The 15,729-nt window shown below is 35.6% G+C and overlaps 2 protein-coding genes across 2 annotated transcripts in view; one reads left to right on the top strand and one right to left on the bottom strand.

The window, feature by feature from the left end:
- The window catches only part of LOC130647389 (DNA mismatch repair protein Msh6-like), a 33,304-nt gene that overhangs the window by 316 nt on the left and 17,259 nt on the right, over window positions 1–15,729 (bottom strand). The window contains exons 31-41 of the mRNA XM_057453230.1: window positions 4,802–4,823; window positions 4,369–4,579; window positions 3,871–3,942; window positions 3,724–3,796; window positions 2,832–2,930; window positions 2,266–2,376; window positions 1,900–1,987; window positions 1,338–1,427; window positions 765–919; window positions 428–565; window positions 226–293 (exon numbers count right to left, since the gene is read on the bottom strand). Coding sequence (XP_057309213.1) covers window positions 226–293; window positions 428–565; window positions 765–919; window positions 1,338–1,427; window positions 1,900–1,987; window positions 2,266–2,376; window positions 2,832–2,930; window positions 3,724–3,796; window positions 3,871–3,942; window positions 4,369–4,579; window positions 4,802–4,823 — 1,127 coding nt within the window. The remainder of the gene's footprint in view (window positions 1–225; window positions 294–427; window positions 566–764; window positions 920–1,337; window positions 1,428–1,899; window positions 1,988–2,265; window positions 2,377–2,831; window positions 2,931–3,723; window positions 3,797–3,870; window positions 3,943–4,368; window positions 4,580–4,801; window positions 4,824–15,729) is intronic.
- Window positions 5,401–15,712, top strand: LOC130647392 (uncharacterized). Its single transcript, XM_057453236.1, has 16 exons — window positions 5,401–5,561; window positions 6,491–6,527; window positions 7,535–7,821; window positions 8,631–8,778; window positions 9,340–9,527; window positions 10,458–10,581; window positions 11,119–11,282; window positions 11,409–11,548; window positions 11,821–11,986; window positions 12,103–12,197; window positions 12,563–12,719; window positions 12,863–12,926; window positions 13,046–13,311; window positions 13,715–13,871; window positions 14,222–14,383; window positions 14,737–15,712. The coding sequence occupies exons 1-16, from the start codon at window positions 5,514–5,516 to the stop codon at window positions 14,916–14,918; spliced, it is 2,385 nt and encodes a 794-aa protein (XP_057309219.1). The 5' UTR covers window positions 5,401–5,513; the 3' UTR covers window positions 14,919–15,712.

Raw genomic sequence — 15,729 nt, 5'->3', positions numbered from 1 at the left:
TAAAAGAAGAAACAGACCTGACAAAAGTTTTTACAACCTACCTCCTTAATGACATCCGATATTATCTCCCTTATAAATTTTCATTCTGATAGCGGTAAGTTTTAAAAACGAGGCGAAGAGGAAACAGGTTTATTTGAACGTTCGACTATTTAAAAAAACAGACTTCGGTTGGTTGAATATTATATGTTGTCTTGGAAGAAGTATGAAATCAACGAAATGTTTTACCTCAATAAACGACTGTTTTTTGTCGAAGTTTCGAACAAGGCTGCTTTCGCGTGTGCAGATTTTATTATCTAACGGTACATAAATCAATAAATAAATAAGACAAAAAAGAAACAAATAAAAAGAAACGACAAAAACCAATCAAAACTACAACGGAGTGCACCATTCTCTAAAACACATTAACAACGGAGAGCATTCAACTTACAGATAGGGGCAAGCCAGCAAGCTTAGCAGCATTGAAACCATAACTTTTTGGACACGCTCCAGATGTGAATTTATAAAGAAAGGTGATTGTTTCGTTCGTAGGGTCGTCGTCTTCCTCATCCTTTTCTACCATACAAGCCTAACGGTAAAAATAAAAGGTTGTTAACAACGCAACATGTTCAGCTGTATAACCTTACGCGTGCTTGTCAAAGCTAAACCTTTTATTTTTATCATTTAAAGGAGAAAGTTATTTGGGGCTAAGATTGTATTACATGTTTTTTCTTATTTAAAAAACAATTATTGTAACGTATATTTTATGTGAAGAAAATCAATCTTACCATGTGTCCGAGACTTATGTTGACATCTTGACTAAACTCTTCCACCAAAGAATGGTAATGAGTAGAGAATAATGTACGACAACCGATTCTGTTGGCTAAGTCATGCACGACGGCGGAAGCGATAGCGGTGCCATCGTACGTCGCAGTACCGCGACCTAATTACGACAATTTCGTGAAAAACGACAAATTTAAATTCGTACTTCACAGGAGAAACAACAGTCTTCGTTCTAACTTAAAATATTTATCTTTTTTCTTACAAACTTTCTGATAAAAAATCTGTTGTGCCTAACACAGCAGCAATATAGAAATATAGAAATCAGAGAATGTACGTTCTTAAACCCTTACTAGTGATGCTATATGGCAACAACTGGGATTAGAGAAGGCGGAATTGATACATAGGTTAACTACTTTAACACCGATGGTTCTTCGTAACTTATCATTTTTATGCATGAAGAAGATAGTGAGCCGTCAAAAAATTTAAGTACATCACAAATCATAATTTATTTAGAAAAGCTTCGTTTTTGTGAAAAATTATATTCGGAGGATGCTAAACGTGTTAACTATGACACTCACCAAGCTCGTCCAGCAATACTAAAGAATGCTTGGTTGCATGTTGGAATATTGTTGATGTTTCACTCAGCTCCACAAAGAAAGTGCTTTCACCTGCAAATAAAAACAAAAGTATTAAATACAGGAAGTAACATGATCATGTCAATCCCATTACCGGCGTAGCAAATAAATGTAGTTTTATTTTTCTATGAGTATTGTCTTGGTTAGAAGTAAGCATTTGTTTACATTTTGAGAAGGATTATATTCATATTGCCTCTTTTCTCCTCCAAATTTATTACTTAGATTCAAATAGCACATTTCCTGAAATAAGAAGGTTCCTTATTTCAGAAAAGCACCCCGTCCTCAACGTTCTAAAAGCGAATTATTTCCTGAGAAAGTAGTGTGATTCTACAAACTTTAGCAAGCAGTTTTAACGAAATAATTTCTGACATGAGAAATAGATATTGTAGCAAGTCAGTTTGAGATTGCGAAAAAAATCAATCTAGGCGTTTAATCAGTGAAGATAGTTCTAAAGAATAAACAAAAAAAGAAGTGAAAAAGCTTTAATCAGACATCTTCACATTACCATGAAGAATCCTGTCCCTAGCACCAAGTCTTGTGAATACTCTATCCACAGGAGTGAATCTGCACACCTCTGCTGGTACGTGACAACCCTTAAAAGACAAAATAAAATTATTCTAAACTTTTCCAAACAATCTTTCCACAGTTGCCTGGTGTATCCAACGATATCATAGGCTTGGAAAGATATACTAAAAATCCATAGATTTGCAATTTCTTTGCTCTTACTTTCAAAGCTTTTTGGATCTGCTCTAAAATTCCTTGATGTTGCAGAATTTCTAACGATATATAACTTTCGTTAAAAGTGAATGATATAGAGTGGCCGTTGGAGGACTGGATAAGACTATTCAAACAGAATACGCAAAATACTTACAAGTTGCGCCATGATAAGTATAACGCCCGCTTGGCGCATTAAAGTTGATTTTCCGCCCATATTTGGACCTGTTATCAACACACAACTTGGTGAAGTGCTGCTACTTCCAGCCTACCAAAAATAAAACACACACGTGACAAGATGTACCCAGGACGAACTATGAAAAATAAACAAACTTTCTATGTGGTAACAGGCTCATAGAACAAAATGTCTCCCAAATACAACACCCTTGAGCTGTCGCGTGTGGCAAATATCACCCTCTTTAAACTGTATTTTCGACCGTCATTGAAATTCTATAATAGAATCTCTCTAATTCCAGTGAGCTTTCCCTAAATGGAACTCGACTCTTTGGGTTTTCCCCGAGAGGAACTCAACTCTTCGTGTTTTCAATGACTGAACTCAACTCTCCGGGTTTTCCCCCAGTGGAACTCAATTTTCGGATTTTCTCTGAACAAAACCCAAGTCTCCGTGTTTCCACGGAGGTGGGAAAACGCTGATTTTTATTGTCCTCCCTAAATGTTTTTTCCTATAGCTTCGGGACTGTGAAAAAAAATGTCATTTCGTACCTGTTTTCCCAACACAATATCGTTCGGTATGAAATCGCCACCATTCAAAGCCTTCTGACTAATGCATGGATGACGACAATTCAATAGTTCAAAAAATGGCTGAAAGAAAAAAATACAAAACAGTCTTCACTCGGAACAAAAACACAGTTTAATCTGGTCAGTGTTGTATACCTTCCGAAAGGGGTTGTTATGGAGACTTTCTCTCTTTATATCTCTGTCTTATATTACTGGCTCTACACATCAATTTATTTCTATGGGTTCTAGCTGGATGATTAGTTTTCCCTTAATGGATACTCGCCTAAAAGATTTTATTAAAGGTATCTCTTGTTGATCAATATGCCCATTTGAGTTTCCTATTTTAAAATCGAAATAGTCAAGGTGAGAAAAATTACACTGACAACGATTTTTGATTGATTACTCCTATTGTTCTTTGTTCACGTGATTATTGCCGCGAAGTCCTTTCTTCTCTAATGTCATTGGATTTGATTTTAATTTAGGGTTTGTTAAGAAATTGGTTTATGCTTATTGGTGGAATTAAGTTGGGGATTTGATCAGCGTCTAAGCTTTTGTTTGAGAGATACTAAATTTTAATAACCTCGAAAAAAGTTTAGTTAACTCGATTAACTTTACTTACAGAAGCCATTAAAGAACAATAAATTATGAAAATATCACCTAACATCAATCCCACTTTTACAACGACGATAGATCAGTTATAACAAATTTATATGAAAATCGCTGGCAACCCGAAAGGGGGTTAAAACGGATGACCATTAGACCAAAAAATTATTATAAGTGCCATTTCTGCATCAGTTCCGCGATCTCCGTAAAATGAAACAGCGAGGAACGTCCAAGTTCGCCTTTACATGAAGTCATGACAAATTACTATCATTACCTGTATTTCATTCCCCTCTTCATCAATAGGATCAATAATTTCCGGACGGCACGAAACTCCGTCAATATTGTTGCTAAATACAAAACAGAAATCGGAAAATACAAGATGACATAAAGACACTTTAACATCGCTCAAAAGCGAACTAACCTGTAACAAGCTAACGACATCAAGCAGTCCAAAGTGGCCAAACATCGCACAGCCGTTTCCCACTTCGAATACCTACAACAAAAATAAGCAATTGAAGAACAAGAAAAAGGAGTTGACGCCGCAAGTCGTAAAAACAAAACTTATTCACTCTAAATTGTTGAAAAAAGCGCAATCTCCACCATGTTAGACGCTCATTGGAGAAAACATAGCGACGGAATAAATTTGTTTCAATTTTACCATGTAAACGTTACACGAAATGTTTTCTTTAGTGTAACTAAATTAAAGAAAGTGAGATATTTATATATCTGCGGAACGAAGGTCGCTTTTAAGAAATAAGTATGAAAAACTTATTTCGCGAATATACGTGATATTCTCTATGGGACAATTTTGAACATTTCTTAAACTTTGTATAAGTTTCCTTATTGAACTAGTACTTGTAAAATCGATTTATATTTTTTCTCTGCGTAGAAGGCTTAATATAACCATAGTTCAACTTACTCTTTATCGAATTGATTGAAGATGTTCCGCATTGTGTCTTTCAACGCAGCATCACGACTCTCCTCCGCGGCTGTTAATTGTTCATTCAACTCATCAATTTTATCAGAGCTATATCGCTTAAATCCTTTCTTTTGAGATTTTAAATGGTAATCATTCGGAGGGGAAGAGCGAAGTGCTGACTCAGGAATTTCAAGTTGATATCGGTTCTTTCCTAAAAAAAAAGTTTATTTAGTAAGCTGTCAAGCAGGTCGTTCTGTATGATTCTTGTGGCGGGAAAAATATGCAGATTCGAAATATTTTTTTACTGAATTTAAAGACCCAAAAAAATAGATTTTTGATTTTCACAGTATCCATATTTACGCAAATTCATTAACAACACAATTCTTTTGAGAGATAAATAAGCAAATACAAATTCATAGTCGATATTTCGTACCTGTTCCCCAATAATTTATGCTCTAAAACATAAAAAAGACTTTAATATAAAAATAAAAAAATGAATACAAAATAAGCAAATAAGAAGAATTCAAAGATGCTCTGATGAGTTTGTCACAAAAAAATCTCAGGTCACTTTACGCATGCGCCATTCGGAAAACATCCACTTAAATTTTGTCTCATATTTTTAACCAATCGCTACAAACGTTTCAGTCATGTGCTCAGATTTTACACATAACTCGATGTTTAATTTCAAATTCAATTTTTATGCGTTTCTTCGCAAAATATGCATTTTTAGTATACATATACTGGACAAAAAAAGTTTAAAAAATATTCACAAAATAGCAAGGATTTAAAAAATTATTAAATCTTCTCTTAGTAGCTACCATCATAACATGAAAACATAAAAATAGCATCATGCGGTCGCTAAGTAACCAAAACCATACGTGAATGCCGTTCGAACATTAAATTTCATACTTACTGCGTTCAATGAATATAAACTCAAATTATTTTATTAGCTTGATAGTTAAAAAAATATCAATTATAAATATATACTTAAATTTTAATATAAATAATTAAATACAAATTTTAGAAAAAAATTAATATCAAATTTAAAAGTCAAGTCATTTAAAAAAAGAAATAAAAGATTTTAACAACAACTTATAAACTGGAAATAATTTTTGTTTATTGACTTCTAAACAACAGTTGATGCCATGATGTGTTACAGTATAGTAATCATTTCACTGGTTGTGCACTTACAGGTACGTTGGATTGGTTTCATTCAACACATTTTAGTCTTCAAACAAAAACATGTTTTTCTATGTTCAAATTAATATTATAGAAGATAAATTTATTTGTTAATAATACCTGCAGATCTAGATGTCCCTGTATTGCATGATAGCAGGCCGCAGCACCAGTGGGTTAATTTATGGTCGGCGTCATGCCCAGAAGACCAGCAAGGTCCACTGCTAGAATCTAATCTAGTTGGTGTGGGCATGGGCATGGGTACACTGGCCCGTCCGAGTACTTTCCTCCCTAGATTCTGTTTTTTATTCAGGGTAACACTGTGTGGTAAAGAGATTGAAACTCTTACCACGCTTGTGACGCATGGATGCAACAGTCAGGATGCTTCAAGACAGATGTTATTTTTAGGTAGTAGGCCCATCCACCAGCCCACGCCACTACAGCGAGCTTTGAAACCATACTTTCCCCACAGAATTATACAACTAACAGGGTAGCGAGAAGTGGGACAAATTATTTATTATTCTAAAACTCAAATATTTAACTCGAATTTTAATGACTCAAGTACTCAACAGCGAAGCTGCAACAATTTTAACAAAAATTTGCTATTAAAAAAAAGGTTTTTTACATCAATATAAAAAAGCTCTGCAATTTATTGTACAACCAAACTTTTTACATAAAAGAAACATAAAAATAAACAGGACACAAAAATGACCATTATAATATTCCTAACTAGAAAACTAGAAAATTCGCCCGTCATCTTCGACTGTCGTTCTAGAATACACAGGTCCGCCGGTCCTTAGATTCCCCCTCCCTCCGCGTCGTACGTCGTAGTATTTACCCTAATTTTGTCTATCAAATGACATAATTAAAATACTCTGTAGAGTGTCCGAAATAAAGTTGCGATGCAACCATTTTGAACTATCGCTTTAGAGTTTTTTATTTTTAGGTCATCGAAGGCAAATACGACCCATTACGAAACACAGGTAATTACTGTTTTTGTTTACAAATTTTAAAGATAAAGAATAATCGCGATGTAAAATAAACCCGAATATCTCCAAAGCTTCACCAATATGTACTATCATATTCTAAACAATGTCCGGTACAAAAAGTATTCTATAGTCCGGTTCAAAAAGGGTGTATGTTAGGTACAAAAAGGTATTATATGTCCGGCAGAAAAACGTATATGTCTGGTGCAAAAATGTATATGCCGGGTTTAACCCTATTCGGTCCAGGGTTTTTCGAACATACTATGACGGGGGGGGGCGGATTCCGCCACTCCTCAATAACTTTTCATAGGATTGTTCAAATTGAATCAAACTTGGCACACTTATAGTACGTCATAAAAGGAACAAAATGGCGGCAATAAATTTTTGCTTGCGTCAGCACATTTTCTGTGACGTCATCAGAAGCTTGAAAATTGTTAAAAATGCCACTATCTGCTTAAAATATAATTACTTTTGTTGTAGAGCGAATTTTTACATTCTGTTTGAAGTTTCTGAAAGCTAAATAAATTTTTTTTAACATATCTTCCGGTTTTTACATGGATCGGATAAAAAATTGCCCGAAAATCCGTTTTTTTCCCATTTTCGGGTAAAATCCGACAAAATCGGGAAATCGGATTAGTCACGTGTCAAAATTATTCAAAATGATTCTTGTTGATGAAACAAAGTTGTGTTGCAAGTTTCAAGTTCTAAGGATAGTCCTAACAGAAGTTATTATATTTTCCCATTGTAAGAATCTCATAGAGATTTTAGGGGTAGTTTCGAGTAATGGCCAATATCAAAGCCTCTGAAAGGTATGGGACCTAAAAATTTAGCATGCAGGTGTCTAATAGATAAATGTTGAAACTCAGTAAGTATCATAGCCATATAAGAAAGCAATCAAGAGTTATTAAAAAAAAACCGTCAGGGGGGGGCGGAATCCGCCCCCCCCCCCCCCCCCGGACCGAATAGGGTTAAAACACAAACAATACATGGAATTAATTTTTCAGATCAAGACTGCTTGACCAACATAACTCTAACAGAAGTTGCCGATCTGGACAAACCCCCGACAGACGATGATGGAAAGTTAATCAACGTCTTTGAGACGAGTGGTTTCTCTGATGGAGACAATTACATGAACGGAAAACGCTGCGGATGGCTACTCACGTCAGTCAATGGCACCGGACAAGTCCGAATAAACATAGAATACATGGATTTAGAGGATAGTAAAGTATGCACGCAGTATGATTACGTCAAAGTTTACCGGCAGGGAAAGGGACAAGAGTATTGGGAAGACGTGAGTGCCTGACTTGTTTTTTTAAATGATTTGTTTATCCCCTGAGTTGCTGTTTGTCTTTGGATAATTTTAAAGCGGGCGGAACATATACGCTTGAGTTGCTTAGTGTAAAGGCCGTTTTACATTCGCGTAATTTTAAGGCGAGAGGAACATTTTTGCTTGAATTCTTCAATCTTATGTGTCGAATACAAAAACATCACATCATCAAAAGCGTACTTAAAGAAACTTGACGGAAACGTAGCAAAAAAGTTTTTTTTCATACGCGGGGATATTTAGTAAGAAAAATAATGAATTTGAAATAAGCTGGGAACACAAGTTGTAATCACACTGTTAAAACGGGAATAAATATGTAAAAACACTTTCACAATATGTAAAAACACGTTCGGTTTCTATTAAAAACTATTACACGACTGTCGTACAGCAGTTGTTCAATACTTTTTGCGTTGTCGCAAACCGATCTAAATTTCAGTAGTTTAAGCCTATTCCGAGAATAATCTAGGATAGTTAATACCTCTGGTGAGTTTGCAGACAAATCAAGTGTGATATTATGTCCTCAAAAAAAAGAAGCTTGGTATCGATAAAAAATACTAATAAAAATTAGAATAATAAGAAACACTTCAAAACAGAAAATAAAAAGGAAAACTCTGCGATAAACACGGCCTTTCAGAATTTCTTCAAAAAACATCGAACTTTTCAGGACTTGTAGCGGCCCTGCCAAATCATAATATTGCTTTATTAAAAGCGTTCGAATACGAATCGTCTAAATATTCATAGCAGTGCGACTACAACTTGATAAACACTTGTTTCAGATAACAACAAAAGAATTTGGTTATTGTGGCCAACCTGGACCGATCAACATAGTAGCGTTTGCGACGAACGTCTTCATTGAGTTTGTCAGCGATGTGTCGAGAAATGGAAGAGGGTTTAATGTCTCTTATTCGCTTCAATTTCCAATCGGTAAGTCTTCGTTAGAGAGAGTACAAAATGTAGATTAGTGACTAGTTATTTATCGACTTTTTGAGAATCAGGGGGGGGGGCGTTTTGTGGCCACTTTAAACAAGAGAATACGCAATAATATTTCTTTCGAACGGACGAACCAACATGCGAATAAAAAGATCATATAAATGTGGGGATGACAAGATAAAGAACTTTAAAACCATAACATTTCGCGGAAAGCCGAAGATTTTGTGGCTTTGAGATTTTTCCGAATTTTAAATTCCCTTGATTTTTGTTTTGTGCAACCACAAAAATGTTTAAAACCAGAATTTCGATCCTCTTCTTCTGTTTCTATATATTTTAATTGCTGCCAACCCTAAAACTTAGTTACCACGAGGTTACACTCGTTTGGCTATTCCCCAAATTTATTTTACGGCGGAAATAAAATTGAGCTAGCCATCCGCGAAATCAGGGAAATTCACTTTCGGCTCACTTTGGCGACTTTAAAGCAATTGAAGCAATGCTGTCAATAATAATAATAAAAAAATAAAGAACATGAAAACAGAACATTTATCTTTCTAGGTCCACCAAGAATAACATGCTTAGGGAAATACGGAGACGATACCTGCCAACGTGAAATTTACGCAGATGAAAGAGGCGGTGTGGCTTTAGAGTGCCAAACAGAAGCCTCTCCGAAAGCCGGTGTCCAATGGACTGTGGAGAGAAAATCAGATGGCGTTCTTGTTTCGTTACGCAGAGACATGATCAAGGTGGGTCATGCATAGTTAAAAGTGGGTTAAACATAGTTAAATGGGGGTCAAGCATAATTGTATGAGGGTCAAGCATTTGTATGCAGTTAAAGCATTAAATGTGAGTGAACCATTTGAATGTGGCTCAAGCATAGTTGAATGAGGGTCAAGCATGGCTGAATGTGGGTGAAACATTTGAATGTGGATGAAGCATTTGAATGTGGGTGAAGCATAGTTAAATGTGGGTCAAACATACGTGAATGTGGATCAAGCATACTTAAATCGGTGTGTTAAATGCTCGGCGTGAACTATGTACAGGGGGTGTGATTTCGTACGGTTGAACAACCTGTTTCTATGATTACGTTAACAGAACTAAATTTCGGGGATTTTTCAGTTTAGGTGAATTCCGGCGAAATTTCACTCCCGCGAAAGTAAATTTTTAACATTCTTATCCAGTCCAAAAAATCTTACTTAAAAAATACTATATATTTTGCTTTATTCATTAAAATCCTTGATATCTCTATTTTATGAAATAGCCGAATTTTTTCTGTCTGTCCCCAAGAAAAAAGAACGTGCTATGGAAACACGAAATGTGATATTTTAAGGACAGGCGACCCGTGGATTTTTCACGTGTCAATGACTAGTCCATTTTATACTACCCAACTTTCGATACGTGAACTACATATGGTGCGTGAACCAAAGATGGTGGCAGCAATAGCGACGGGCGAATATCCGTATATTTTTCCACGTGCTAGCTATATTTATACTTTACAATTTAGAATAAATTGTAAAGTATAAATATTTTTTTTTTCACCTACTGAACCTACTCATCCGCGAGTACCATTTATTCTTTGATGATTGATCGTCACGACAATAAGTTGCCATAGAAACTCACGGTCAGCGCAGAATTAACTAATCGCGTATATTTGATCCTATTTCATGTTTTTTAAGAATATGACCGACGATGGATTTATACTGCTCAAAAACTTGCAATTATCAGACGAAGGGATGTATGTTTGTTTAGCGAAAAACAAGAACGGATTTGAAAAAGAAACGGTGGAGCTAAAGATCATAGGTAAAAACCTTTATTTATTAATTGATCAACTAGTTTCGTAAATGAACTAAAACAGCATTAATGACGGGTAGGGAGGAGATAGGAAGTAGTCCGTTTTTCTTGCCGATGTTGCTACAGAATACGTCAATCATATTCGACTGCCACCCATTTGCCGCCCGTTAGACAAAGTTCACTAGTAGTGTTTTTTATAAAGTAACCAGCAAATTTTTCATGAATTTTAATGACAAAACAGATTTTCCAGATCCCTGACCGCTCTTTTTAACCACCCATGTAAAGGCCCAAACCACATACACCATTTATCGGGTGGACACCCTTTTGATCCGTGCAACGTGAGTTTTTTACTTTAAAATTTGGCAAATATGGCTTATTTTGCTCCAAATTAAAATATTCCCAACGCTGTCTTGCGTAAAATTAAAATACGCCCAAAACAGTCTTGCGTAAAATTAAAATGCGCACGAGAATTCTTTGTACACAAAACCAACAAATTACAAACTTAGATAAATTAGTGAAACATATTTTTCTTCTTCTTATTCATAGAGCAATGCAAGTGTCCAAAGAAAATAAAATTAGTTTGGTACAACTATCCACCATACACGCAATTTGTGTACGGCTTTGACAAGTATTCGAAACCCATCTTTAAAGGAGTCTTCTACACAGTGCTGGAGAAAATGCTTAAGGAGGTGTGTGGCAAGTGCTTAAGAGTAAGTTATCATCCATGTACATCAGTGTTGGAGAGTGGTCAGATTGAACGGGGTGATGGAATCCAAAAAGGTAGTTTAACTTCTCGTTATTTACTCACTTATAGCATATGTTTGTTTTCAACTTAGGGTCATGGAGAAAGTGAAATCGTATGGGGCAGTGTTGACAATCGACGAAAAAATTTGTTCGATGTGAAAAATCAAATTGATAAAGGCGACTTTGATATTGTGCTACCTATTTTTAGTTTGAAATCCACCTCGGCATACAGGTACGTCATACTGTCTTTTTTAAGTTTGAAGTCCAACTCAGTACATGGGTGCATTATGATATCTAACTCAGTATAGAGGCGTGGTTTGTTCAAAACAAACGAAAATGCCGGACTTTTAAAGCCATCGTAGTAAGTTCATAACGCCTTTTTATCAGGATAGCTTCACAAAATCCTACAAGCCAACAAAAGAATAATAATGCTGTGCAAGCTTGTTGTATTGCATAATACCGGGTCTTAATTTTAACTGTATCTCGCGTCTCTTCTGTTTTCAGGGGAAACTTTTACTTTCCACTCGTCAAGGCTCCTGGGGTGGTATATCTTGTTGGGAAAGGCGAAGAAGGTGGCATAGCCATATTTGGCGCTATAGGAAGCGTGCTGCCTGTTCTTGGTATAACAGTGCTTTTGTTAACCCTGGCAGGAGTCATCATGTGGATTCTGGTGAGATTTTTAGCTCTAACTTAAAGGTTTGCTGTATACACTGTAACAAATCATATCTAACCTACATTTGGGTAAACGAGTCAAGAGGTATAACAGTTATTAAAAATAATTTTTAGGACACCTATTGGAACGAGGAAGAGTTTCCAAGAACATTTCTACAGGGAATAGCACAAGGGGCGTGGTGGGCATATATCACCATGACAACTGTTGGGTAGGTGAAAATTACGAAACACAAATTATTAAAAAGCAGTAATAAGGTGTACATAAGCCGAGCGCTAGACGACAGTAAGAGTGAAGTCAGACATCCTCGTGTTTACATGAGGTTCCACTTTGTCTGACGTTAAATAAAATAAAAGGGCCGCAATCAGTTTTCACAGTCCGCATTCACACTCCACCTAAGTTTTTTTTTTTTTACAACCGCAATGTAATTTATGACAAAAAGATCGAAGTGATATATAGACGGAGTGAGTTTTATTTCGACAATATGATATAGAGATATAGATATAGAATTTGTCCACAGAAACGGGCGCAGTAAAACAGTTATGTAAACGTCTGAACCTTTGCTTTTTAAATTAGGTATGGTGATATAGCACCACGAGGAATTCCAGGGCGTATCTTTGCTGTAATTTGGATTATGGGCGGACTTGTCATCATTTCCATCATAACAGGCGCTATTTCCACCGCCCTCACTATTGCATCGCTAACGAATATTGAAAATTTATACGGAGCAAAAGTATGATATATTTTCTGCTGCTATTTCGAGTTTATTTTTTATAGCCAACAAAAAAGTTTACAAGAAATTATGCTGAAGACTTGGCCTTTTTTAGTGTAAACGGTAACTTTATTTAAACAAATAATTTTGCATACTTGCTTTAGCTGGGTGCAATCAACCACACGGAGGAGTTTAAATACGGTGTTAGCAAAGCAGCAGACATGATAGGTAAGAATTATTACCGTATCCAAGATGGACTACAAATAAAATGTTACTTAAACTCCCCCACAGTGGTTTTCATATAAATCACTAAGACAGGAAAAATATTTTTGACATTATTTTTTTAGCCTATAACACATTTGGCGAAATGTTATCAGCCGTCGAGAAGGGAGACATTGAAGGGTGTTTAGTTGACCAGTATGTGGTAGGATATCGTACAGAGCTGCAAGTCTTGCAGAAGAACAGCATATTGGAGCAAGAGGATTACTACTACGGTATGGTACTTGGAGAACGATTATCTGATCCCTTTGTGCGCAGTGAATTTAAAAGATGGATAGAAGAGAATGAATTTACAGTCGAATTAGCCGTGGCCGATATCAAAGGTGAAGTTCCGGTAGGTTAAAAACACTTGTGTAACCATGGTGACAGAGCCCTAGATTTACCGACTAACATCATAAAAAATATATTTTATTAATTCAAATTGTCGAAGGGGCAATCTCAGAAATGAAAAAGAGGCACGAACTGAAAACGAGACATAAACTAAAATTAGATACCGAACGAAGCAAAATCAAAATGGAAACACAGTAAAAAATGTAAAATTTTCGTTTGTTTTACTTCACAAACAACAATGAATTTGACACGAAATTTATATTTAATACGATTTTCAATGCAAAGCAAGTGAAAAATATGTAAACGGAAAATCGTATTTATTTCTCTTCGATTTTGGGTCCAATTTCGTCCTCCAAAACACTAAACTCTTTTTTCTATTTATATTCGAGTTCATATTTTTATCCTAGGAACCTCCAATCTTCAATTTAATGGATCCAAAGAGTGCTATGTATCTCTCAGCTGTTCTTTCATTGTTGGGAATGTTACTCGTCTTCTCGATTGCAGGTTTAGCGTTCGAGCACGTCTACTTACTGCCAAAGAACAAAAGAATTCTGGAGGCTAAAAGTACATCTTTCTTTCTATAACTCCCTATCACACCCTTTTAACTTTAACAACACACTAGATATCAGCATCTCTTCAATAATAGCCGCATTCTGCCTGTTTGTCCGCAAGAAAGAGGTCATGCTACGAGTACAAGAAATAGCGTGGACCCCGTGAATTATTCTACGGGTTACCGACTAGTTTGTTTGTAATACTAAGTCTTACATGTGAGAACCCAACAGCAAAACATTTAAACTTATACCCTAGTCCTTGCATAGACGCACCATGACTTACATATATACACAAAAACATTGGTACTTCCTTGTTCACACCCACTAATTGTACAAAGCTCACGAGTATTGCCTTTTTTTCAGATTTGGAAATGTTGGAGTCAAAAGAGGTGAAAGACTTGAGCCACACTTCTCAACTTATGCAAGACGAACTCACAAGAGAGATTAGAAGTTTCTTCAGCTGTTTCAATGAAAGAGTGGAAAATTTAGTGGAGAAACACAACTTCGAACGAGAAGCTTTTGAAGGTAAAACACCTCCCAAAAATTTCACCATCGTTCAACTCAACAAGTTTCATACAAAAACGCCATAGTGAAAACACATTTTTAATTCCTTACTCATTAAAACATGTTGTGTTCACACTTTTGGTCACACACAACAAGATATTTTGACATTTTTCTTAAAAAGAATTTCTTAAAATTGAGAACAATAATTACTTTCCAAGTCCGCTAAAGTTATTATTTATCAACAGAAGCAGCACCTGACTACAAAACTGATAGTGATAGGATGTTGTTCAAAGCGAAAAAAATAAATAAATAGTAGAAATTAGCAAAATACTGTCTGTATTTAAACACTCCTGTATATTTTATTAAACTTTTAGACGATGAAAACTACCAAAACAAAAGCGACATCGAGTTGCAAAAAACATCGCACCTCCGACCTGCATTTGAGAAACCGCAACAAAGTTCAGACAGTTCCTCGTCCTTAACAAAGGCTCCTTTATCACCTGACATCACAGCGAGTAGTCCAACGCCATTGACCGAGGTTGAGAGCACAGCATAAAGCACTCCTTCGCAGAGGAAATAGTACACACAGTGGGACATAATACATTCGAAAGTGACAATTGTTTTGAACATTAACCAACAACATGCTTAAAATATAAACAACAAGTTTTCCTTATATGCTAGGATGACATCAAAAGTAAAATTACTGTAAATAGATTTTATATATTTATTTCTGCACATGATAGCAATTATTATTACTCTACAACCTATTCTTAATGTTGACTGAGATAGGCTTCAAACAGAACACAAATTCAACACACTACAGAAAGGTGTAGCACAAATACAACAATGAATCAATGAGACGGGTATCACTATTAATATCTCTACTCAAATAACTACGTCTCTTTGATAACTGCTCATGTTAACAGTAAAGATTTCAATACGCCTCTGAGACGTCTTATCCAAGAATTTTAGAGTTTTTTGTTAGTTATTGTATTATGTAAGGTATATTAATATTAATTGGAACACAATTATGCACAAATATATGTAACATATTGGAACACTGTTTTCAACATTGCACACACATATACAAGCTTTTCTAGAACAGTCCACCAAAACCAGGTCATACTGAACTGACACTAAATCTTGAAATTACAAACAACAAATTTATTAAATTTGCTGTAATGGGTGAATTCCTGTGGGATTTCCACTGGCTATTGACTCGTCTCTTATACTAATAAACTGTATTTTGTCTGCAATGTAGGCTGTCCTCGTGTTAAAAATGCACAAAATATTTTGGGCTCATGTAGCAACTACAATTTATTATTTATTGATTAGATTTTCCACACTCAACGTCCAGTATCATATTA

This window comes from Hydractinia symbiolongicarpus, chromosome 6 (genome assembly GCF_029227915.1).
Source record: "Hydractinia symbiolongicarpus strain clone_291-10 chromosome 6, HSymV2.1, whole genome shotgun sequence".
NCBI lineage: Eukaryota > Metazoa > Cnidaria > Hydrozoa > Anthoathecata > Hydractiniidae > Hydractinia > Hydractinia symbiolongicarpus.
The sequence above is the reverse complement of the archived record's forward strand: the minus strand, read 5'-3'. Positions and strand labels throughout refer to the sequence as shown.